Below are 27,311 nucleotides of genomic sequence, written 5' to 3'. Positions count from 1 at the left end.
AGGGGAAGGGTGGGGGACGGGAGGGAGGGAGGGAGGCAGTGATAGCTGTGAGAGGCAGGAAATGAATGAATGGAACCAAATTATAAATCAGAAGACATCTACCAAAGAGAAATTATCAGATTGGGTTGAGAAAAACTAAGAATTGGGATGTAATTAGGTAGACTGAGGGTTCAAAGTCAAAAATAAAACTAAAGTTCCATTTTTGCAAGCCCCCACAAAAAGAAAATAATTATATTTAAAAGTTTTTACTTGCCTATGTGTTGAAAAAGTTCAAAAAGCTATACCACGACTTTATAGGACTATTATGGGTGAAACAAGGGGGAGAAGAGAAGGAAAGGGGCAAGAATGAGGAAACTTCCCTTCATAACTTTATATATTTACACATTACTTCATGCAAATTTTAATTTTACAATGAGCATATTTTTATAATAAAACTAAGAAATACTACTAAAGTCAATGGGGTCAGACAAAATGTACTTAAGACAAAACAGATAAAGCAATCAAGAAAGGATAAATTGGTCAATAGCTAAAATAAGTTGATTCCAATAACTACTTTATGCCTGGTCATCTGTAAACATTAGCTATTCTTCAATTCTTTTTGTTTTTACAGCACTAAAAAAAAGAAACAAAAAAGTCTGCACTTTAACTGATGCTTCTGTGTGGTTATTATGAAAACAGTCACTTTACTACTGGAAAGTTCTTCATGATACCATTAATGGGTACATTTCCTAGGACTGAAAATTAAAGCCAAAGAAGGAACTCCTGAATGGTGCTCCTTTGTTCTGACAATTATGTTAAGTGATTCATGCACCAGGAGAAAGTTCCCAGGGCCTTTAGAGGTATGCAGTATAATCAGAACTAATCTGGCCTTCTCCATTCAAGGAAAGAAGGCAGGTCCCATACTTCTCAAGAATCACCTTCAAAGGAATGAGAGCAATTTCCCGAGCCACAGAGACATCTACCAGTAAAAGCAGTTTCTCATCTCTGAACTACCAACTAGACATGAATGAATTCAGCTTTAACATATTTTTCATGAGACTATTCAGTACTGAAAAAACTGACTTGCTGTTTTGTAAATTTGATACAATTTATGGGTTTTGAAGATGAGTTTTGACTAGTTAACAATGACTACTATATTACCTATACAAGAAGACAAAGGTTATCCTAATAAAAAATTTAGACAATGGATTCACATGAAGGGGTGTGACACAAGTATGTACTTGCTTACCTAGTAAGGTAATTGCAAGTACTCACAAAGCTCAAATGTGTACGGTGCTAGAAACACCTCACATCTTACCACAGAAATCACAACCAGATGTCATCAGAAAAACTGCAAACTACTAGAGAAGACATCGCATTCCATCATAATAAGATATGTAGCTAACACTGCTTAGTAGAACCATCGATGTCAAGGGTAAGAAAAAGAAAATGAGGCTGAAGAGGTGGTTAGTTTACAGTTGAGTGAGAGATGGCACTGAAAGTCAGGTTAAGAACTTTAGACCTTAATTACTGAGGGTGGGTATGGAGAAAGATGGGGATGGGGGAGACTCTAGCTTTCTTTGCATTTGTATCAGAACTTGATTGGGCGGTAGCAGTGTGCAGAAATGATCTAAGTGAAGAGTTTTGAAGTCAGGGAAATAAGTCAGGAGGCTAGTGCACCTGCCAGGGCTAGAAAGAGCGAGAATTTTAACTAGACAATGAAAAAGGAGCTTACTGAGGTCAGTTTGTAATATATAAATATTAATAAGGTATGCGAGTAAGTGGTAGGGCCACTAACTACTAGAGTCAGAAAGAGAAAATGTCAAATTAACAGACACAGATAGTTAAAATACAAACGATGAGAATACATTTATAGCTGTAATTATAACTTGGCTTCTTTAAATACAACTACACAGAGAAAGTGACCTTTAGAGTAATTATCTCCAGTAGCTAGGAATTATCATAAAAATTAAAGTAAGTCTAAAAGTGATAAAAAATAAACAATGTTATGAAAGAAATAAATTATACATATTCAACACTGTGGCTGTAGGTTCACTCCCTATTAACCCTAAAGGACCAAACTCTCTCAGTAGCACTAATGTACATGTTTAAGAATTTAGCTTCAGTGGTAGGGTAGTATTGCATAAATGGCACTTAAATAAACCTGATGGGCTGCTTACAAAATAAATGACATACAACCATCAACATCTTTCCTATGTACTGGGAGAAAACAGAAAAAGAAATTCTTTACTGTTGCAACAAAAAGAAGTCATACACAAGGACACATGAACACACACCATTTCTACAAACAAATTTATCAAAAAGAAAAAACAGAAAAGGTAGTCTGCTGTGAAAATTACAAAAATAAGGGAAATAAAAGATTTGAATATCTATACACATGTTAATTATTTCCTGAATTAGTATTTATTTAAATGCTATTTCGATCTATACTGACGTGATTGCTTTTAAAGGGTAAGTTGGGAGAATTTTTAATAAACACTTTAAATTGATCTAGATGAAGATAAGAATAGTAAAAAAAAAATTCTGAACAGAAAATAAGATGACTACAACTCAACAACAAAAATCCCAAACAAACCAATTTAAAAAACAGACAAAGGACTTGAGACACTTCTTCAAAGATACACAAATGGCCAACAGGTAATGCTCAGTATCACTAACCAACAGGGAAATGCAAATCAAAACCACAATTGAGCTATCACTTTCTACACACTAGGATGAACTATAAAAACAAAAATAAACAAAAAAAAACAAGTGCTGGTGAGGATGTGAAGAAACTGGAGCCCTAGTGCATTGTGGGTGGGAATGCAAAATGGTGCAGCTGCTGTGGAAGCTGTGGTAGCTCAAAATATTAAACACCACAATTACCATATGATCCAGCAACTCCACTCCATATTTAGGCATATATCCCCAAACAAAGTAAAAACAGAGACTCGAAGAGAAATCTATACTCCCATGTTCTTAGCAGCATTATTCACATTAACCAAAATGTAGAAGCAACCTAAGTATTCACAGGCAGATAAGCAAAAGATGAAAAAAATGAATAAACAAAAGATAGCACATACATACGTTGGAATATTATTCTGACTTATAAAGGAAGGAAATTTTGACACATGCTATGATGTGGATGGACCTTGGAGACATGATGTTAAGTGAAATAAGTCAGTCAAAAAGAACAAATACTATATGATTCTCCTTATATGATTCCTAGAGCGATCAAATTTATACAGATAGAAAGTAGAATGGTGGGTAACAGAAGCTAGAAGAAAAATTAGGAGCTAGTGTTTCACAGACAGAGGATTTCAGCTGGGGAAGACAAAAAGTTCTGAAGATGGATTGGTTGCACAACAGTGTGAATGTACTTAATGCCACAGAGCTAAACATTTAAAAAATGGTTACAGAGGTAAATTCTATGTAATGTATGCTTTACCACCATTTTAAGCTAAAAAAAAATACAAGAAGGAACCTGGGCAACTGGTCACTATATCATAAAATAAGAAAACTCTATTACTGAATAAAATTGTACTGACATTAATAAAGTAGTGTATAAATTTCATAAATATAAAAATTTAGGATAAGAACAAGAGATATATTTTAAATCAGTAAAAACATATTTATAGTATTTTTAATTACTATTGTTAATATTAATTAATAAACTTTGAATTAAAATTTGAGGAACAGTATGGTGTAGTGTTAAAAGTTGACAACTGCCTGAGCCCGCTGGTTCGAGACCCGCCTGGGCAACTTGGCGAGACCTCATCTCTACAGTAAATCAAAAAATTAGCCGGGTGTAATAGCACGCGCCTGTAGTTCCAGCTATTTGGAAGGCTAAGGCGGAAGGATCACCGGAGCCCAGCAGGTCAAGGCTGCGGTGGCCAGGAGCAGCCACTGCACTCCAGTCTGGGTGATGGAGTGAGACTCCAACTCAAAAAAAAAAAAAAAAGAAAAGAAAAGAAAAAAGTTGACCATTTAGTCAGTTTATCCAGCTTCAAACTCAGCCCCACTACACATGGCTGCAAGTAGGTGACCCAAAATCTCTGCATTTCTATCTCCTCACATGTAAGAATAAGAATGATGATAATGGTACTTGCCTCATAGGTCCTTGTGAGAATTAAATGACTTGATAATTTTTAAATGTGCAACCACCATCCATCCTTTTAAATGTTTAGAACAGCACCTGGCACATAGTACTATGTAAATACTAGCTAGTAGCATTCACCAAAATAAATTAGATTGGATTAGAAAGTAAAGGGCTCAAAATGGAAACACAAAAGCAGCAATTAAATACAGGTAAAGGAAACAACATATTTGACAACATAAAAATGAAAAAACATTAAAATCACCATGTACAAAATCAAAAGGTAATTTCCAAAAGGACAAAAAATGAGCAGCAGCAAATCAACAACAGAGAATTTCATGTCCTAAAATATAAATGAGCTCTAAACAAGAAAGTGAATAGAAAGAGTCAACAGAGCTTTAAAATAATTTTTAATCTTTCCTGGCTAGCCAACTGCCATTCCTAATCCCCACCTCTAATGTGCATATCCTACAGCAAGGTTTAAAAAGCCAAATGCTCACTTCCCAACCTTTCTTGATATGAGGGGTGACCACGTGATCCCGTCTGTGCCAGTAAGATGTAGGGATAAGAGTGTGAGGGAGCAAGCTGCTGATGGTTTGCCCTCCCTGATAAACATAGAGAGGTAGGTCAGAGAAGGCCCCTACTCTGGGTTACCGTCTTTCACTTCCAGCCTTTGAACACGGTAGCAGGAGGTGGTAGTACGTGGAACTCTTAGCGACTATATTTTACCGGAAATGTCAATGACAAAAGCTGACACAGGAGGAGCTGAGAGACAGAAACAGGACATGACTGAATCGCTAAACAGGAAACTGCCTACCTTCAGTCCTCCTGATTGGTTAGGTTTTCCATTACCTGTTGTAAATTGCATTCTTTTTTTTTTTTTTTTTTTGAGTTGGAGTCTCACTCGGTCGCCCAGACTGGAGTGCAGTGGCCGCTCCCGGCCACCGCAGCCTCCACCTGCTAGGCTCCGGCGATCCTTCCACCTCAGCCTTCTGAGTAGCTGGAATTACAGGCATGCGCTACCATACCTGGCTGATTTTTTGATTTATTGTAGAGATGAGGTCTCGCTGCCCAGGCGGGTCTCGAACCCGTGGACTCAGGCAATCCACTCACCTCAGCCTCCCAAAGGCGCGGGATTACAGGCTGAGCCACTGAGCCCGGCTCATAAATTGCATTCTTAACTGTCATATTCTCCTGCCAGTTGTGTTTGAAGTAGGTGGTTCCTCCTTCCTCCTAGAGGAAACTCTTTTCCTGGCTTTCAGAATGCTACTCTTGACTGACTTCTCTCCAACCTTCCTGTATTGCTCTTTCTTGGTCTCCTTTGTGATTCCTCTAATCTCTCAAGTCCTTTATGCTTAAAAACACACAAGAGGTACTTTGTAATATTCCAGGGAATATCTCAGAAGTATCCCCGATCTGTTCTCTTTCTACACTTACTGCCTTGGTGATCTCATCTAGTCTGGTGGCTTCACATATCCTATGTATGTTGCTGAATTCTCTCTAGCCAAAGACCAGACTTCTCCTATGCACTTTAGACTTGCATAACCAGTTTTCTATTCCATACGTCCTCTTATCTATTATTCAAATCAACCGAGTTCCAAATATCTGCTCCGCAATATCTGTGTTTCCATCATCCTTTCCCATCTCAGTCAAGGACGACACCATCGTTCTATTGCTCACATTTTTAAACCTCATTAGTTCCCCTTTCCCTGCTTCATTCCTTGCTGTTCCTAGAGCATGTCAGTCAAGCTCCACCTGAAGGTTTTTCCTCTTGCTATTAGCTCTGACTGGCGCCTAACTTAACTCCAAGTCAACTTCCCTGGCCATGTTAGCTAAAATTTCACCCCCCCCAATATATGATATCCTTCTCAGCTTTAGCATTTGTTATCTTTTTAACATTTTCTATCAAACATACTATATACTTTATGTATTCATATATAGACTATCTCCTCCACAATATAACTTTAAGGAGGGGTCATTTTGATCCTATATTTATTGTTGTACCCAACACTTTGATAATTGAATATAATTTAAATCAATAAATATTTGAGTGCCAATCATATGCTAATTTAAACAAGATACCGGCTGGGCATGGTGGTTCATACCTATAATCCCAGCACTTTGGGATGCAAAGGTAAGAGAGGATTGCCGAAGCCCAGGGGTTTGAGACCAGCCCGGGGAACACGGGGAGATGTTATCTCCACAAAAAAATTAGCCAGGCGTGGTGGCATGCACTTGTAGTTCCAGCTACTTGGAAGGCTAAGGTGGAAAGATCACCTGAACCCAGCAGGTTGAGACTGGAGTTTTCCACTACACTACATCCTGAGCAACAGTTAGACTTGGGCACAAAAAATAATATAAGAAAAAATACCATTTTGTACCTTTCCAAACAATGAATATTTGGAAAGAATGTTAGAAATGTCAAAAACTGGCAAGGCTTTTGGGAAACTTTCTTACATATTCAAAGTAGGAGCAAGACTTGTATAGTTTCTGAAGGGCAACTTGTATCAAAGCCTAAAAAATCATCCTTAATCTCACCACTGCCGAATAGATTTTAACTTCATAGTTTATAACTATTTAGTGCCTTTTTTGGCATATTCTCATGCACATATGCTTACATGTATTTAATGGAGACAATGTCTACTGTTTTAGAAATCTCATTACTAACAGTCAGTAGGCATCTAATTAGGTGACTGAGCTTTCTTTTTCATTTAAAAGGTACAGTGCTTATTTTCTTATATTCTTAAATTCTTCTTAATAACATGGTTCTAACATCTGAACGTGCTGTCATTTATTTCTTCAGATTGTTTTAGATTGTTTTGGACATTAAGGTTGTTTCCGGTTTTTTTCAGTATGTTAAACAGCTCTACACTGAAGAAATTTGTATATAAATAAATACATCAACTGGCCAGATAAATTCCTTGGTTATATTCTTCTAGGTGGAATCAAATGATGCCTACTGACTGTTAGGTATGAGATTTCTAAAACAGTGGACATTGTCTCCATTAAATATATGTAAGTATGTGTGCATGAAAATATGCCCCAAAAAGGCCCTCAATAGTTATGAACTATGAAGTTAAAACTATTTGGCAATGGTAAGATTAAGGATGATTTTTTTTCCTTTTCCTTTTTAACTTAAAAGGCTATATGAGTACTTTTATAATAGTCACTGAAAAGAGAGCAGTAAAAACTTGAGGAAACTATCCAAATTGCCTGGTTAAATTTAAGAACAAGAGGGGTAGAATAAGGTTTGTCTTGCTTGGGACAATGGCCTCCGGTTCCTTTGTGGACATTGACAGACATGGGCTCTGTCTTGGCCTCTTCTCTTTGTTGGTGGCCTAAGCTCCAACCTGTTGTGTCCTCATCGCCCACGGGCCCTCCTCCATATTCTCATGTATCTGGTACTGACTCTGTCTTCAGTCTCTACATCCTATATTCAGAGCCCTAACTGTCCCTCCATTTATGCTTCCTAGTACCCGAGCCAAGACCTGAGAAATACCTCAATCCATGTGTATTATTTTTTCTATCTGTAATCTCAGTAGGAAAAAATTAAACAGCACAAAGCATCAAAACCAAACTAAGGTGGGCCCTTACCTATGTAAGGGTGTATCTCTATCATAGTATAGAATTTTCTACATGACAGAAAGAACTTAAGCAAACAATGGTATTTGTAACTTCACTCTCTTCTGAAATCCTACAGCTCTTTTTTTTTTTTTTTAAAGAATTTAGTATAAGAACAAATGTGATGAGAGAAGAACTCATCTTCTCTTCTGTTTGGATGTTAATAGCCTGAAGACAAAAACCATGCCATACTCATCCCATAATCCTTCAGTGTCTGGCATATGACTGCATAGCATATTCTCTCTGTTAAGTAAATGAATTATCTTCCAGACCATAGAATTCCAGTAACACACTACATTTATATGTCGCAAAATTTGATTTCAGTATTCCACATTCTTGAGTTAGTCAAGGCAATATGATACTAGCAGGGTATAAGAAACCACACTTTGTCTATCCATCTTCATTTGCTTAAATTAAAGAGTAACCTCACAAGATAAAGTCACAGCATTACAGGTGAGTCACAATAAAAACACAGCAAGACTTAAGAGAGCAGTAATTTGACAAAAGCAAGAACATCCCGCAAAGCAAGGTTCTCACGAAGACTTGAATTGTACAGAATTGCAGTGTTCATGGTGATTCTGCCGATACCTGCCTCTACAAGTAAGTTCACAAGATGTCTGCTGCTTTAGGTGAAGATTAAATAAAAATAACTTAGTCACAGGCCTAGGAGCATGTGTCTCACAGCTAAGGGAACATTTAAAATTCAGAGTGTAATAAGCCAAAGATGTAGAGGTGCTGCATCCTTTCCCCAGCTACCATACAAAGAAGATGAACAAGGGTCTTCATATGTTCATCAGAAAATGTATCTACCATGTGACACCACATTGAGAATTCCTAAGACGGAGCTCCTTTGAGCAGTAAGATCATGCAGACCTCAGAATTGCGCACTGTCTTATCTCCTTTCCTAAAGTCACAAAGATGAACAAGTCGATACAATTTGTGCAAATTCACTTGGAAGAAATAACTTAACCTCATAAAAATGAACTGGGAGATATCAAAGAGGAACCACCTAGCCCATTAACCACATCTGCTATTCTGATCATCACATTTTTCTTTATTTTGAGTTGGAGTGTCACTCCATTGCCCAGGCTGGGATGCAGTGGCACACTCACGGGCCAGCCCAGCATTGACCAGCTGGGCTCCGGTGATCCTTCCGTCTCAACCTTCCAAGTAGCTGGAACTACAGCTGCACGCTACCACGCCTGACTAATTTTTTTGATTTATTGTAAAGATGAGGTCTTGCTAAGTTGCCTAGGCTGGTCTAGAACCCATGGGCTCAGGCAATCCCCTTGCCTCCCAAAAGTGCTGGGATTACAGGCTTGAGCTACCGAGCCCAGCCTGATTTTCACTCTTAAACCTCTAAACCTTTCCACATCTACACAGTTCTGCATTCCCTTCTTTATTTCAAAGATAATTACCTGTACACTGGATACATTCTGAGTCTTCCATCTCCTGGCCATCACAGTTACCCCTGTTCCTCATATCTTTGTCAGCTCTTTTCCTGCAGGTGTTGTTGGCCTCTACACAGTTTTAATGTCTTAAACCTCAGATATGCACACACCCCTTTGAGGAACTTCCCAGTCTTTAGTCTTTTCAAATTTCACATGACCCTGACGAAAGCCACCATTCTACTCCTGAAAACCTTTTCGTGCTACCCTGTCTCCCGTGTCATTTTACGGCCCCAACGCCTATCCGCCATCCAGCCTTCCAAACAAGGACGCTGGGGAGACGCTTGGGGCTGCTCACATCAACAGAGCTGATGAGACACTTTTTCCAAAATATTTTAAATACTTACTCTACTTGCTGTTTCCAAGATCTCGTAGGACTCTTGCAGGCTTGTGTCTAGACTATTAAAACTAATCTGCCTCAATCTTCCTTGACGCCTTTTCTCACTGACGCCAACACACGTCTGCTCAAGGCCTGCTGACCCCAGTCTTCACGTCCCCCAAACACACCATATCCTTTCACAACTCTACACCTGCCCCCTGGGGAATGCCAGCAAACTTCTACAGGCACGTTCCAAGACCGGGTCAAATGTCTCTGCTCTCCTCCTCCCTAAGATGAGTACCATTCCATACACTGTGCTTTGTACAAGTCTCCATTCAAATTCAAATCAAGCCAAACAACGTTTTCTTTAAAGCAGGATTTATTGAGAGGACAGAAAAGCTCTCACAGTGGGAGGAAGCCCAAGGGGTTTGCCCCAAACAGCATTCTTAACTACCTGTTGTGTAACCGAAACACTATGCTAAGCAATGGAAAATATAAAAATAACTAAGACCTGGACTCTATCCCTACAGATCTCACAGTTTAGCAAAAGACAGGTAAGAAATTAACTGTGGTACGGCATAGTAAATGCAAAGTGTCACAGAGGCCAGGACAGCTGCTCTGGGATCTGAAAAATAACGAGTATGCATTGGATCTGCTTAGAGACCCCTGACCCTCTCACCATCCAACTAGCGAGCTCCTTAAGAGGGCATATTTGCTTTATCACGTTCCTAGTCTCTGACTCTAGTAGACTGCCCAGCACATAGCAGGTACTCTAAATACTTCTTGAATGGATACATCAGAGAGAATGCATCATGCCGTATTACCATACTTTGTGATTCATTCCATGAAGCAATCTGCTCCAGAATTACTGCAAAGTGAGAATTGTGTAAAATGACTAGAAAAGATCAAGAATTCACGGTGATGATGTTAGCAGGGGAGAAAAGAGGGCACTTGTCTCCCAGGTACCCGCATGGCCCTACTTGGTCTGGCCTCATCTCCTCCCATCCACTCTTTCTAGCCTCCACCACACACAACAGGCAGCTCACTGTTCGTTCCTCAAGCACCCCCTCGCCCCCCCCCCCACTGCCTCACCTCAGCATCTTGCACTGCCTGCTCCCTCTGCCTGGAATTCCTCCCACCTGGCATCCAGATATTTCCTCCCTCCCACCTCCTGAGTAGGTGTCTACTCAGATGTCACCCTCTCAGTGAATCCTTTCTTGACCATCCTGTTTAAAAGTCTAATTTCTGGGCAGCGAGACCTCATCTCTACAATAAATCAAAAAATCAGCCGGGCGTGGTAGCGCATGCCTATAATTCTGGCTACTTGGAAGGCTGAGGCGGAAGGATTGCCGGAGCCTAGCAGGTCGAGGCTGTGGTGGCCGGGAACGGCCACTGTACTCCAGTCTGGACGACCGAGTGAGACTCCAACTCAAAAAAAAAAAAAAAAAGTCTAATTTTATTCACTGCTTTTTTTTCTCACCACTTATCATTCCACATACCAAAATTTTATTTCTTAGTTTATTTTCTGGGTCCCCTTATTAGCATTTAAGGTCCCTAAAGGAAGGAGTTTGTTTCTTTTGTGCAATTCCTGATTCCCAAACTTACAATAGTTCCCAGCCCAAGCAAGCACTCACTAGATACTCATTAACATAGATGTTCTTTAACAAATAATTCATTTGTGTCCATGACGGAAGAAGTGAGTGTGTCAAGACTACTACACGCATGCAACAGACAGGGGTTAAGAGCACAAGCCTAGCTAGGAGCAGTGGCTCATGCCTGGAATCTCAGCACTTTCGGAGGTTGAGGCGGAAGGATTGCTTGAGGTCAAGAGTTGGAGACCAGCCGGGGTTAACATGGCAAGATTCCATCTCTACAAAAAAAAATAATAATAATTAAAAATATTAACCAGTCATGGTGTCACATTCCTATAGTCCCAGCTGCTCCGGAGGCTGAGACAGGAAGATCACTTGAGCCCAGGAGTTTGAGGCTGCAGTGAGCTATGATTGTGCCACTGCACTCTAGCCTGGGCCTGGCCCTTTTCCTATCTCTACTAATTATCTACTGTATAAGTTTGAGTAAGTTATTTAAGCTTTCCAAACCTCAAATTCCTCATCTGTAGAATGGAGACAATCATAGGATAATTCCTTAGGGGCTGTGAGAATTAAATGCAATTATGCATTTAAGAGAGCTTAGCATAGAGTTTGGCACATTATATGTCCTCAAAACATGTTAGCTACTATTACTGTTTTTATGAAAAGAAATCCTGAGACATGTTCTTTAAAAAGTGCTTCAACCACATGCAAATATAGAACCATCTATTAGCAATGCATTAAAGTTATCTTTCAGCATAACTTACTGGGTGATCATTTTCTGGTTTTCAATAATTTATACACGCATGTGAAAAATTTTTCATAATTTCACCGACTGCCTCTCTCAAACTCTTAAGTTTAAAAAACTAGAAAAGCAATCTGTAGAACACATAAAATTCCCTTTCACACCAAATAAATGAAAAAAAAAAAATCGTTTACATAAGCCAGGAAGGAAACCGCTCAGCAAGAAAGAAGAGAGAAACCTATGATGACTAACATGTCATTGCAAGTTTTAGACGTACTACTGTCTTGAAAGGAATTTACTTCATTAACCCACAATAAACTGAATTAAAACAAAGGTTTACCCTTTTGAAAAGTTTCTCTTTCTCTAGAAGAAAACTAAAATCCATCTCTCTCATGAGGCCTTTCTTCACTGAACCCACCCCTGGTTTTTATCACTTTGGGGCCTTTTCCACCCCCCAGCCCCCCTTTTCCATCCCTTTGTGCTGCTTTGTGGTTGCTGCTGAAGCACACATTTGCCCTCCAAAGGTTGGTTAAAGGACCCACAGGGTAGGGAGGGGATCCTGTGCTACTTCTGTAATCCTACCCTACTCAGGCTGGCCACTGAAAGGGCAACTGCATGTCTGTACGGGGGAACATAGCCAGTTATAATCTAAAACCTGGAAAGAACTGGCTTGGCATCCAAAAGAGAGTGGTGGTGGGTCTCTGAAGATGCCTAAATGGATTATGAAGCATTTACTGAGCAGTTAATGACTCACCAGCATTAATGTTCAATAACCAAGTAAAATCATTTATATCACAGCAAGCTGACATCGTGCTTAAAGCCAAAGGCTTGAAAAGAGAAGTGCCACAGTTTTCAACCACTCAACTGAGGATAAGAATTTTAATATTTCCAAAACCCGTGATCATGCTAATAGTGTTTCTTTAGCCTAATCATGTGAGGGTTAAGAGCATGGGCTCCAGAGCCCTACTGCCTGTTCTGAACCTCGCCTCTGCCACTTACCAGCCGTATAACCTTGGACATATTATTTAACTTTCCTGTGGTGGTTTCCTTATCTATAAAATGGAGATAAACCTCACAAAGTTATTGTGAGCATTAAATGAATTTATAGGAGAAATTACTAAAACCAAGCCTGGAATTTGGTATATATTTCATAGTGTGAACTATCATTTGAATTATAAGCATCATTATTAGAAATAATTCATCACTATCTCATCTTATTTAATTGAGTGCATTAAAAGATACACACTCCAAAGAAGCAAAGGCACTTTGGATTTGGTTTGCTATAAACTCTTAAAATCTGGTTTCATATAAATTTCCACATTTTGACAAGCAAAATGGAACAGCTCCATTGGGTTTAATTACTATTCTTTCTCATACTCATTTTAAAGCTTCAAGAAAACAGCTATTTCAACACTGAGTCTGGTTTTCTACTTAGTTTTCTGAAAGGATTTATTGAAAACCCCAAGTTGGTTGGAACATTCCTACTGCTTACCTTTCAGTAGAGTAACTTTGTATGAGTACAGTGGATATCCATTTGGTTTCAATTATCGAATACACAAACACTTCATTGTATAATAAATGGAAACAGGCTTCACAACAATCTAAAAGTCCATTGTTTTTGTGCCTTGATTTTTCTATTCTACTTTTAACTCTGTGGTGAATGGTTTCTTGTCCCCTACAACAAACACTTCTCAACTTATTGTGAATATCCCAGCAAGCAGCTGCTATTAATTTTTAAAAAGCATAATACAGCATATTCAAGTTAGTCTTCTGTCTCAGTCTGCTCAGGCTGCCATAATAATACCAGGTGGGGGTGGCTTACATAAGGGAAATTTATTTCTTCATAGCTCTGTGGGTTGGGAAGTCCAAGATCAAGGTGCCAGTCAATTTGCTGCCTAGTGGGGTTCTCTTCCTGGCTTGCAAATGGCCACCTTCTCACTGTGTCTCATAAGGGAGAGAAAGCTCTGGAATCTCTTCTACTTCCTATAAAAGTACCAACCCTATTAGTTAAATGAAGTCATGACTTCAACTCCTCAAAGGCCCTTTCTCCAAATAAAGTCACATTTGGGGTTAGTGCTTTAACATATGAATTCAGAGGGACACAAACATTCAGTCCACAAACATCTTCTAAACATTTAAATACAAAACTCAAATTCAAAGTCATAATATTTTAGCTACATTACTTTTTTTCCATTCGTATATGGAAAACCACCAGGTAAAATATAATTTAGCTTTTAACTCAGACTGAAAAATCTGGATGCAAAACTCAGTTATCAAGTTTATTAGCACAGGATAATAAAAGCTCAACGACTTCCTCTGACTTTTCATTACACTTCATTGATGGAACTGACCACCTACATGAAATGATTTTACCTTTTTAAATGTACCCTGAACACTGGCCTACTTTCTTAAAAGCATGTGCACTTAGGCTGTCTGGGATTCAAGCTGATGTTTGGTCCAAAGAATCATACCAGTAGTAACTGTTATTCAGAAAATTAGAAGAACTTCACTTTCTCCCTAGAAAGATAAGGACTGCAAAAGCTGACAGGGCCTTAGCTTGTCCTGGTTCTCAAATACTTATATTTTCCAGATGTGAAGACTGAAGTACTCAGAGGGTGATTAACTTGCTCAGGTACTAAAACACAGAACTCCTGACTACAGGCCAGGGTGCCAGTGGCCACACTCCAATGCCACCAAGCCACAGGTCTCCTCACATCAAGGAGGAAGGGAGTTCCCAGCATCTGGCAAACACTACAGGTCTTACTGGGCAGCAACAATTAAGGACCAGAGCTTTGATCTCACTCATGCCTTGACTCTCCAAGTGTGGCAATATCCAAAATAAGAATCACTGTTTCTTCCAATGTCTTGGCTTTTCGTCTTTCTGCCAAATGATAACTCCAAGTAAATAAATTCTTCTTTCCTACTTAGCTCCTTTGTAGATAGCAACAGAAATATTTATAACTCCTCCTGGGTCTGCTTTCCAAAACCACATGACCTTGACACTAGGCTGGAATCTATGTATGAGGAAGGACCACCTCCCAAAAAAAGCAGAATTTTTTAGGAGGGATGGCCCTTTGCAGCACAGGCTTTCCCAGCTAGTTTAGTGCTCTAGGAACCCATTAGCATCCATGTACCACCAAGGGTTGTTGTGAGAGGTTGCATTTGGCTTCAACAAATTTTGGGGAGAGAGTCTTTCAGGGCATTTGCCCATTTCATGATGGGTGATTTACAAGTGCACCTGCCCAAACAGCACGGAATGGTTAGCAGTTTTTGACTAAAATTGGCATGACCCCCACGTCCCATCCTCCCTATTCACCCGATTTTGTCCCGGTAACATTTTTTTGTTTGTTTGTTCCCCTGGATGAAAAAATGTCCTTAATGGGAAATGTTTTGCTGATGTGGAAGAGGTGGGGAAAAAAATGGCAGAAACACTAAAGGACGTCAACATTAATGAGTTCAAAAACTGCTTTGAGCAGTAGAAAAAGTGTCTCAGTAGGTGTATTGCATCACACAGAGGGTACTTTGAAGGTGACTGGAGTTTAAACATGTAAGAATACACAATTTTTTATAAATAAATACTGGAGTTTTTTGGGGTCCCCCCTCATAAACAGCTCTTAAAGTACTCTGTTCATTATAGACTTCTTATAGTACAGTCTTCATGACTTGGTGATAGGGTTGGAAAATATAATCTAAAGGTATTAAATTGTAGAGGGGTAAAGAGATCTTTTAGGATTTGCTTGATTTTATTAGTTTCTATAAAATAGTCTCATGTGTAGACACATAACTCATATTTTTATAAACTTACTTCTAAATCGATTTGACATGTCTTTAATTTGCTCAGGGTTGTACCTGCAGAAATAAGGGGTATTCCCTGTAGAATGTTCTCAGTCATCTGGAGTGTCTAGCAGACTTTTCATCTTATGAAATCGGGCTGACTTTTCTATTTCCTGTTCTGATTTGCAACATAAAGAAGTCTATACATCTGCCAAGTCTATACATTAACAGCCACTCTTGAAGTTCTCAAATTTCATCAGCCTACTATGTATTTAAAACTACAACTTCAAAAATGCAAGCCAACAAAAATAAAAGTTCATATTAGAAAAAGTTGAAGTTTGTAGTCACCTTCATATCCCTGTAAATCTGGAATACATCTTCCAGTAAATTTTTAAAAAAATTAATCTCTTTGCATGTGGTGAGGATACATTATGAATCTACTATACAATACTTCAGTATTGTTGAGTACTTAGCCATTTATAACAAAAATATTTTAGGCTGGGCATGGTGGCTCACACTTGTAATCCCAGCACTTTGGGAGGCTGAGGCAGGAGAATCGCTTGAGCCCAGGAGTTTGAGACCAGCCTGGGCAATATAGTGAGACCTCGTCTCTGAAAAAAATACAAAAATTGGCTGGGCATGGTGGCAGACACCTATAGCACCAGCTACTCAGGAGGCTGAGACAGAAGAATTGCCTGAGCCCAGGAAGTCAAGACTGTGGTGAGCCAGAATCATACCACCGCAATCTAGCCTGGGCAACCCTGACACTCATACACACACACAAAATTAAATTAAATGATTCACGTTTACAACAGCTACTCAACCGTGTATTTAGGTATGCATCTCTCTCAAAAGCTTATAAATTGGTTTATGCACATATCTCTCTCCCCAGCTAGTCTTAGCATTGCTCAAAGATAAAGGATGTATCGTCATCTTCTTCTTCTACCTTCTCTCTTTAGGAAGCTGGCCCACAAAAGGCTAAATGCTTTAGTGACAGAATGTGTTAGTCCTATAACCAGAACTGTCTTTCTAATTCAACATTTAAGTAATTCACACGCTGTTGAACTATTTTATTCTTACCAGAACTGGACACACGCCTGATCCTCTGGGGCGATAAGGCTCGATCAGAATTGAGATTTCTACTGTCGCTGTTCCGCCTCAAACAGGAAGCAGAAGGCCCAACTTTGGCTTTTGGACCAGGTATTTTCCTCAAATTGCAGGAGTCAGGCTTGGATATCTTGGATATCTTCCTACCTGGAGTTGTCGTTTTTGAAGCAGAACGCTGTGAAAATAACAGTTAAGATTTTAGACCAGATCATACTTTCCCCATACTATTTCCCGTAGTGTTAACAATGTGAAAAAAACTATGCCTACCTGAATGGGTATGCCAGAGAAGTATAGTCTCGTCCCTTGGTTCCATAGAGTACTGGTTCCAGAACACCCCAAGGATACCAAAACCCACATATGCTCAAGTCCCTGATATAAAATGGCACAGGATGTGCATATAACCTATGTATCACCTCCCCCATACTTTAAATCATCTCTAGATTACATATAATATGTAATACAATACCTGCATATTACTTCTTTTCTGTGGATTCAACATAGCACTTGGCATGTGGCAAATACAAGTCTTGCTTTTTGGAACTTTGTGGCATTTCTTTTTCCCCGAGTATTTTCAATCTATGGTTGGTTACATCCACAGATGCAGAACCCACAGATGCCGAGGACTGACTGTATTTAACTTTCATTTTTGCTATGAAGCAATTAAAACTCTTTACAGTTTATTCAATTCATCATGATCTGCCTTTGTATCCATTAGTGAGACTGTTCTCAAGATCACCAGTGCCACAAGTTTAAACTCAAGCTACACTGCTGCATCCCAAAACTATGTGTCCAAGTCAACACTCTCTCCTGAGTTTCCCAAATCCTTAACTTCTTCCTGCACCTCCCCACTCAGCATCCCTAAGGCATTTTTTCCTAACTTACAGACATATAACCCTTACACTACCAAAATTACCATTCTAAACTCTAAATACATGTATTGCTTATTTAATCCTCATAATAATCATACCTCATTCTATCACACCTCATTTTACAGAAGAATGACATGAAGCACTTCCTAAAGTTAAACTTACTTTACCCATCCCTTTTAAAATGTATTTCTTCCCATATTCACCACAACATACCCAGACACCCAACATGAACAATGAAAGCTATTTCTGGGTGCTTTCTTTCTTACCTCTACAACCCTCTTTTCCATCTGCCCTAGTGTAGGCCAACAGTGTTTCTCATGAGGATTACTGAAACCATGTCCTCAGGACTCTAACTTCTAATTCATCTTCCATTCCTCTGCTGGGGCATTCTCTCTAAAACTCAAATAGGGACGGAAAGCTTTACCTCTTGCATCCAGATAAAGTCAAATCTTTTTTAGAAGGCATAAAAAGCCCATCTAGATGCAGCAGCCCCTGCCACCCTCTTCAGCTTATTTCTTACGGGTCACAGTTCTACACTCCCAGTTTCCATCATACTCACTACCTGGAATTCCCCATATGAGAGCATCTTCACCTGTTTCTTGCTCTTTGCACATGGTTCCCTTTATCCAGAATACTTACCCTCAAGTTCCAGCTGATGACCAACATGACATCTCCCTTCAAAGCCTTCCTTGACAATCCTCCCCATCGCTGTCACCGCAGCACAGGAATCTATTCGTACTCCCAATTTAGTATTTAATATACCCTGCTGGTTTACTTTCTAATATTATCCACAGTTCTAGGCACAACATCTGGCCAGGGGCTGAGTTTGTTTTCCCCCCATCTCCTAACTCTCACTACCATATATAGCCTACAGGAGGCACTCAATAAATATTCTCATTCTACTTATAGGAAAGGGGAGCCTACGCCTTGCTCAAAGTGTAACACTGTAAAATACAATTTGCATTTCCCCTTCAAATAAAAAAAAATTGAGCCTCGTAGAGACTAAGTAATTTGCCTGAGGTCATTTTGCCAGTGAATGATGGAGCTACAACTTGAAACTACTCCAAAATCCACGCTCGTGTCCTCAATGTTTCATATTCCCCATTATTACCCTTCTTTGTTTAATAAATCTTAAAAGTCAACTTCCAATAGAGATATGCAAAGCCCCATGCTGATGGCAGTTGAAGTCAACAAAAAAGGGGAATTCAATACTAACTCAGTAGACCAATATCCCAAGAGAACAGCTGGAGGTCATGTTTTGGCACTGGAAAACAATACAGAATTGGCCAAAAAAAGCAGGTGACTGCACACAAACTAACAAAGATCTTCTGTCTCTTCGTAGGTTAAATTAAAGCTGGCTAAATTAATCTCCCCGGGAAAATCTTCTTTTAAAAAGTAAACCAAACTTCTTATCAACTCACAAAAGTGAATCTGCAGCAAGTCATTTATTTTGCCTTTCAGATCCAACATTCCACAAAATTTGAGACTCTATGGGGTATAAAGGGCCAGGATTCAAGTCAAGGAACCTGGGTTTGAATCCCAGTTGTACTATCTCCCAGCTGTGAGCTCACTGAAGCATTAAAATGTCAATAACAATCACCCTGTTGTTCCTGGGAAGAGTAAATGACAATGTTCATAAAGCACCTGAGCATTACTGGGAGAAGTCAATGGCATGATATACATAAGGCAGCTGAGCAAAGCGCTCAGCCCAGAGCAGGCAGTGAATAAACATCGATTCCTTCCCTTTCAGATAATTTTCCACTCCCTTTATCTAACACACTATCACAAACACATAATCTTGATAAAGGAGAGCTACACTTAGCACCCTGCATCAAATTAAAATCAAATTCCTTCTTCCAAATAAGAAGGCTTCTGAAGATTGAGATAAATCCTGACCACCAAACAGCTGTGAGGTTGTGGGCAGCAAACTCAAGGCCAAAGGCAGGCTAAGACCAACAGAGCACACTGAAAATTGACATCTCTCCAGGACTCTTCATAGAGCCAGGGCAGTCAGAACACTTGGGTACCACGGAAGTGACCAACAGACTTGATGCTTGAGTAAAACATGCAGCAAATGTGCGTTCATTCAGCTCTCTACAGTAAGTGCAAAGCCTGGGCCTATGATGGTTGGCCCGGCCCCTCCCTCTTTCCCAGAGACATATGGAGATGTCTGAGAGGTGAACTAGCAAAATTAGAGGAAACTGTGCTTAAGAAATGATCGTGAAAAAAGAATGAGTTCTTTATACCAGTTGATAAGTAAAATCGCCAGCACTGAGACTATGGGACAAGCCTTCAGGACTTACAAAGTACTTCATATCTAATGATGAATCCCAACTGCCAGATTCCTGTGGATAAAAGTGTTTCTTCTCCTTGACGTAGCAGGCTCCACTGCAACCTGATGATTCTATTATCTTATTTCAATACCACACTGTAAGCCTGAAAAACAAGCTTTCATGCCACACATGGGAAATATAAGACTAAGACTGAATGCACACCTCAGAAAAACCTTTAGTTTCAAAATTATACAACTTTTTTTTTTTTTTAATTGGAGCCTCACTCTGTCGCTCAGGCTGGAGTGCAGTGGCACACTCACAGCCACCACATCCTCGACCACCTGGGCTCAGGCGCTCCTTATGCCTCAGCCTTCCAACTAGCTGGAACTACAGCTGCAGGCCACCATGCCCAACTAATTTTTTGATTTATTGTAGAGACAAGGTCTCACCAAGTTGCCCAGGCTGGTCTCGAACCTGTGGGCTTAGGCAATCCTCTCACCTCGACCTCCCAAAGTGCTGGGATTATAGGCATGAGCCATGGCGCCTGGCCACCAAATTCTATTCAAGACAAAGTTCACTAAAAAAACTTCATGCTAGTTTTTTGGGGTAGTTGGAGAGTGATACACAATAAAAGTTTCCCATAAATCAAAGAGGACTAAATGTCTTGTTTCTATATTATAGAAATATTATAACATCTATAAATAATAAACTAAAAATGCTGATTAGAATTAAGAAGTTACTGTAATTTAGTTTAGCAAAATATTAAAATTATAAGTGATATAAAAGTTTTCTAAGTTCAGCTTCAAGAGAGCATAAAAACAAAATCTGAGTGCTGAAATAGTGGACAAACTCAATTTGGAAATCACTGTGTTGTACTATTATTCCCAACATAGAAGATTTATTGTTAAAACCAAAACTTCTCTAAACTGACCCAGCTCTGGAATATCTTCAATCTTTCCTAACCTTATCTCCTAAAAGGAGCTGACAATTCCCTCCTGCAGCCCCTACACACCCTGAAAACATTTCTAAAATAGCCCTTCAGCATTTGCCGCACTATATATTTCATTCCCCTTAGCTGCGAGCCCTCTGAGGGCCAGGCTGTCTGTCACACCTTCCTTCTTCCCCTGGCACCTCACTCCATTCCTAGCCCAGAGGACAAGCACCCAAGGACACCCTGTCTAGAGCTGAAAATACACCTAAGTCTCCACTGCCAAAAATAGGGCTGAGGACACATACACAAAATCCAACAGTGGACTGTCGGATGTTTTTAAAATGCAGAAAACTATTTCTTCATATTATTCTAACAAATAAATGCATGTTTAAATAAAAATAACCTCTGAACTGCATATGAATTATTTATTCTTTAAATAGAACTATCTAGATCCCCCCCACATATTTGACAGATGCTATGAAACACACACTGCTTTTCCACTATACGTGAATAAACCGGATTTTATGTACCAGGAATCAATACAGTAGGGTTGCAAGAGACCTTAGAAATCCACTAGTTCAATTGTTTCACCTTTGGGTCTGAAAAATTACTTGCCCAAATCACATTAGCTGTCAGATGCAGAATGAAGAACACTCCTGCTCACAGAAGAGAGCTCTACTTCCTGGAGCTGCCTTCTCAACAAGAGACCTGGAGTTTATTTTTATATTGACATGTTTACCAGCACTTTGGCCATTTCTTAAATGTGGTCCAATACATTTTTAAGCTTATAAACAAATTTGTTTTCCAGACAATAAAATATACCTTGATTATATCAGGTATCTCACTTCAAACAACTAACTGTACTAAAATATTAAAGTAACTTTTTAAGCATACAATTAAAATGAACATTGATACTCAACACAAAATACTGAAATTGAGGATTTTTTCCAATAAGCAGATTTGGTATATATTGTAACCTATTACTGCTCTCATATGGACTGACTCTGATATGTATTGTAATACCTAAAAGTAAATTTGCACACACAGTTCTGCAACAGTACTGACTGATAGATAACTAATTGCTAATATATCTCAGTTTTCTTCAGCATTCCCTAAGGCATACAAAAAAAAATTTCACTTACCAAAAACAGAGAACCATACTGAAAAGTCTCGTTCATAATGTCCTGTTTCAGCTCTTGTTTTTCCATAGGTGTCTCATTTTCTTTTTCACCCTTCTTTTCAGAGCTAATCCCATCGATGTTGGAGACACATGTTACTTGCAAACATTCTGCACTTTCCATTTTCACAGGGAGCATGCCTTTGATCTTCTGAAAAAACACAGCTACGGACCCAGTCTCGCATGCTGAATTAGAAGAACTTGCTTTGTCAACCTCTTCCTGATTCGATTTCATGGCAGATGTTGTTCTTGGAACCTTGTGTGAAGCATTTTTAGAATGAGTTGTAACATGCACAGCCTGGCTAGTAATGAGTTTATTAAACTGCTGCTTATGCGTCTTGTTAATTAGGATTTCTGCTTTTGTGTCTGCATTCAAGTCGGATCTTGGTGTTCTGCTCAAAACTGTCGGCTGTCTTGAGGAAGACACTGAGGGTGATGAGGCACTGGTCAGCTGAGGTTTGGGTGTGACCTTTGATAAAGTTGCATCTTTGGACTGCAACACTGGTCTAGACATAACTTTTGCTTTGATATTCTTGAAGTTTGGTCTTGGGTAACTTATAATTTCAGTTTTTCTAACTTTGCCGCCTATTGGGGTATTTGCTTTGGTTGTTGATTTCCCTAGATTCGGTTTAGACATGTTCGTAGGAGCCTCCTTCAGGTTTGATGAATTTTTAATCTCTCGATTATTCTTCTCTACTTTATTACATTTCTCTTTGGCTTCAATAGGTGAAATAGAAAAGGTCACATTTACGGATTCCAGGACTGGTGTTGACATGCAAACTGTGTTATCTCTGCTAATGACCATATCATTTGCATCCCAGGTCAGTTCAAATGATGAAACCACTTTTTGTCCTGGTGGGCTACTTGGTATCAATTCTGAGGTCCGATTTGGGGTTCCCAAATCTTTTTCACTAGAGGCCATTTGTGTGTCTTCAGTCACAGTGACTTTATGCTCTGGATTCAGCACTGGGACTTTGCTTTCATCAAAAGCTGGCACCACTAAACGGCATTCGTCATCAATAAGACAATTAGACACTGTCTGTCTTAGATTTTGGCCCATTTCCTTTCGCCCATATGAGCTCTGTGAATGTGTCTCACTATTTGGTTCATCTTTAGATAAACAAAAGAACTCTTGTACCACAGACCCACTAGGGACTTCCATGCCATCAGAAACTGGTGTTAGAGCTTGTATCTCTTTTTCTCCAACTAGTCTTTGCTGTGACCCATCTGTGTTCTCACTGGTGACCTTTCCTGAAGAATACTGACGCTGCCTTCCAGTATCTGGAACAAAAATCTCAGTTTGCATCACAACATCAGAAAACGCTGTGTAAGTCGTGTTTGGGGCTTCTGATGGTGTGGCTTGGGGGTTTTCAAAGCTCCCTCTATCATAGCCAGTTTCTCTTGCATGTACCTTGTCAGAAGGGGAAGATGTCCAAGTGGAACAGGATAAAGATGTATTTCTACTTCTCCTACTGGTTGGTGGCAGCCTTCCAGTGGTACGCAAAGATTGACTCTCTTCCATGGCACGATGTTTTAAAAAGGTGCATTTAACTTTATCCACTTCCAAGTCAAATGTTTGGTTTAGCTCTAAGGCAGCAGAGTAGTCTGCACAGTTCAAGTCCTCAGTAGGCTTCCACACAAAAGGCAGAGATGGTTTAACCCTCTGGTCCTGAGCTGCTTCTAGGGAATAACAATTGTTATGCAGATAGTCGGGTTTCTCATTTACAAGTGTAGGAGATTGAAAAATGGATTCTTCATGCATATCTAACACCTGCTTACTAATAAAATCACTTGAAGACTTTTGGTCATGAAGTACTTTAACACACTGGTGGTTTAAAGAAATATTTTCACCACTGTCCACAGCAGGGTCAGTTTCATAATCTACCACCATGTCCTCTGGATTGGCAGAATTCCAGTTCACATTACTGGTTGAAGAGTTGTGTGTAGGTGGTGATATGGGGTTGTATGTGTATGTATTTCCATTTTTATCACTGATAAATAAGGTTTGAAATTCATTTTCTCTCTTATCATCTAAATTATCATCATTCATCCTGAATAATAACTTTATACCTCTGCTATTTTCTTCTTCAATTTCTTTCAAATGACAGCAAAGGAAAAACTGTTTGTCTTCTAAGTTTCTCAATACAGTTGAAAGTTTTTTAGTCTAAGATGCTCTGAAGATGATTTATGGCTTCCTGAAAGAAATAAAATGTTTAACTCAAGTAAATATGAGGAAAATTAAGTTACCCTTGGATTAATTTCAATCATTCTATTTTCACATTTAGAATTCACAACTATTGATCTGACAATAATTTTTCCTTCTTGTTGGTTGACAGAGTTACCATTCACCTAATTAAGTTATGTCCTAACTTATGTCTGTTGTCCTAGCATAATTAATAATTATGTCCTTTTCATTCTCAGAAGGGATCTCTATTGTTTCCGTGGAGTGATTATTATCAGACAGACTATAAAGGACCAACAAATGAGCTAAAGACCAATAAAGATTCAGGAAATTGGCTATTCTCCTTCCCTGTTTTCACTCCTATCTTAAACATGACATTTCCAAAAGGAAAAAAAAAAGTTGTTGATTCTTAGAAGTTAAAGTGGCACTCTGTTGAAAGTCCCTCAAAATGTTAAACAGAGAGTTACCAAATGCTATGGACTGAACTGTGCACCCCTCCCATTCATTTGTTGAAGCCCTAGTTCCTCCCCCCCAACTATATTGGTGATAAAACCTTTAAGGGCATGATTAAGGTTAAATGAGATCATAAGGGTGGAGGGCTGATCAAATAGAACTGGTGCCCTTATAAGAAAGGGAAAGAACACCTTCCTTCCACTCTCTCTCTCTCTCTCTCTCTCTCTACCAAGTTAGGACACAGGGAGAGGAGAAACAAAACTCTCACCAGAAACCAAACCCTGAAAAGAACCTTGATCTTCGACTTTCCAGCTTCCAGAACTGTGAGAAAATAAATTTCTGTTGTTCAGGCAGCACTAAGAGACTAAGACACAATATGACCCAGAAATTCTACTTCTAAGTATCTGCTAAAGAGAAATGAAAGCATATATTCCAAAACAGCCTGGTACTGGTACAAGAATAGGCACACAGACCTAGGGAACAAGATAGAGATTCTGGAAGCAAAACCTCCATTTATCATCCAACCCATATTCGACAAAGCCTCCACCAACAATCCCTGGGGAGAGGAGAACCTATTCAGTCAGTAAATGGTGATGGGAAAACTGGCTGACCACATGCAAAAGATTGAAACAGGACCCCTACCTATCACCATACACAAAAATCAACTCTAAACGGATCAAAGACCTAAATGTAAAACCTCAAACTATAAGAATCTTAGAAAACTCAGGAGATCCTTAAGGGAATCAGAGTAGGCAACCAATTCCTTATCAAAACCCCAGATGTCCAAGTCATAAGAGATAACATAGACAAGTGGAACGTCATTAAACTGAAAAGCTTCCGCAAAGCAAAAGAAACCATCAAGAGAGCAGAGAGAGAGCCCACAGAATGGAAAACAATATTTGCCAAGTGTATATCTGACAAAGGCCTAACATCTAGGATCTACAAGGAAAAAAGTGGGCTGAAAGGAAAAAAACTAACAGTCCCTTTAAAAAGTGGGCAAAAGACATGAATAGACACTTCTCAAAAGAAGACATATGAACAGCCAACAGACACATGGAAAAATGCTCAGCCTCACTAATCAGAGAAATGCAAATCAAAAACACACTGTGATACCACCTAACTCCAGTAAGAATGGCCATCATTAATAAAACAAACAACAACAGATACTGACAAAGATACTGAAAAAAGGAATGCTTCTAAACTGCTGGTGGAAATGCAAACTAGTTCAATCTCTATGGAAAACAGTGTGGCAATTTCTAAAAGAACTACAAATCAACCTTCCATATGACCCAACAATCCCCCTATTGGGAATATACCTGAAGGAACTCAAATCATTCTACAAAAAAGATACTTGCACATGCATATTTATTGCAGCACTATTTACAATCGCAAAAACATGGAACCAACCATGCTGCCTGTCAAAACTGGACTGGATAAAAAAAAAAAGTGGAACATTTACATGATGGAATACTATGCAGCCATAAAGCAGGACAAACATATGGACTTCACAGCAACTTGGATGGATTTAGAATCCATCATACTCAGTGATCTATTACAGAAACAAAGAACAGAGTACTACATGTTCTCACTCATAAGTAGACCTTGAACATCTACCATAGTACCACAAGAAAGGAATTGGCAGTAGAGGGATACTGCCAGGGGAGGAAGGGGAGGAAACACAGCATCAATAAGGGTACCTGATCTCAAACCAGGCAAAGTGGGAACCTACAGGAGACCCAAGTTTTACCTGTACGATGACCACTTGTATACCTAATCCTGAATTGTGCATATCTTTAAAATATAATTTTTTAAAAACACACAAAGTCACACAAAAACTAGTACACAATATACACAATTCTTACTATAAGCATTATCTGTTACAGTAAAAAAGTAGAAACAACCCAAATGTCCTAAAATGGTGAACAGATAAGAAAATGCTAAATATGCATACAACAAAATATTATTTGGCAATAGTAAGGAATGAAATATTGATACATGGTACACCACGAATACAGCATTACAACTTGAAAATATTATGCCAAATAAGTCAGTCGCAAAAGTATACATACTATATGATTGCATTTACATGAAATGTCCAGAATAGGCAAACCTATAGAGACAGAAAGTAGGTCAGTGGTTCTTAAGACAGGGAAAGGGCAGAGGGAAAGGGAATGGAGAGTGGCTGCTTCTTTTGGAGGTAATAAAAATGTTCTAAAATTAGATTATGGTGACGGTTGCACAATGCTGTAAATATACTGAAAACTATTGAACTGTACACTTAAAAATAAAACCTTTAAAAACATCCACAGAAACTTTCAAATCCAAGGATTTCTGCAAATAATGAAAGTTTTATAATGCTTTTTGGTCACAGAAGTGTGAAAGGTCCAAAGGTTCAAACTAAGACAACAAGTGGGCCATACAGACACATTCACTTGAATTGAATTCTAGTCCTAGGATTCAATGTCAGTCAGATGTCACAGTGCTGTTCTGAAGAAATAAAATATCCATGAGGGGAAAAAAATGACACTCTGTGTGTGACCTACAAATTTCTGAATTAAGAGTAGTTCTCATTTTTCTATTTTGCAATGTTTTCTCTGTATTCAAACTTCAGTGGCCTGAATAAAACCAGGAGAATAGGAACTATGGAAGAACTGAAACGATCGGTTTTCTTCACTAACAGTGCTCTGTGTGTTTCTGGCTTAGCATCCTGAAACCAGCCTTTAAGGGAATAAAGGCTGCAATGTTTAT

The 27,311-nt window shown here is 39.1% G+C and overlaps 1 protein-coding gene across 2 annotated transcripts in view; it reads right to left on the bottom strand.

The window, feature by feature from the left end:
* MTUS1 (microtubule associated scaffold protein 1) overlaps positions 1 to 24,143 on the bottom strand; it is a 114,187-nt gene extending 90,044 nt beyond the window's left edge. For both annotated transcript variants that reach the window (XM_008060884.1, XM_008060885.1), the window contains exons 1-2: positions 21,894 to 24,143; positions 16,652 to 16,853 (exon numbers count right to left, since the gene is read on the bottom strand). In XM_008060884.1, coding sequence (XP_008059075.1) covers positions 16,652 to 16,853; positions 21,894 to 23,978 — 2,287 coding nt within the window. In that variant the 5' untranslated portion in view covers positions 23,979 to 24,143. The remainder of the gene's footprint in view (positions 1 to 16,651; positions 16,854 to 21,893) is intronic.
* Between the last annotated feature and the right edge of the window lie 3,168 nt (positions 24,144 to 27,311).

Source organism: Carlito syrichta, unplaced genomic scaffold (assembly GCF_000164805.1).
Source record: "Carlito syrichta isolate Samal-C Ts95f unplaced genomic scaffold, Tarsius_syrichta-2.0.1 Scaffold304757, whole genome shotgun sequence".
Taxonomy (NCBI): domain Eukaryota; kingdom Metazoa; phylum Chordata; class Mammalia; order Primates; family Tarsiidae; genus Carlito; species Carlito syrichta.
This window is presented reverse-complemented; position numbering and strand designations above follow the sequence as displayed.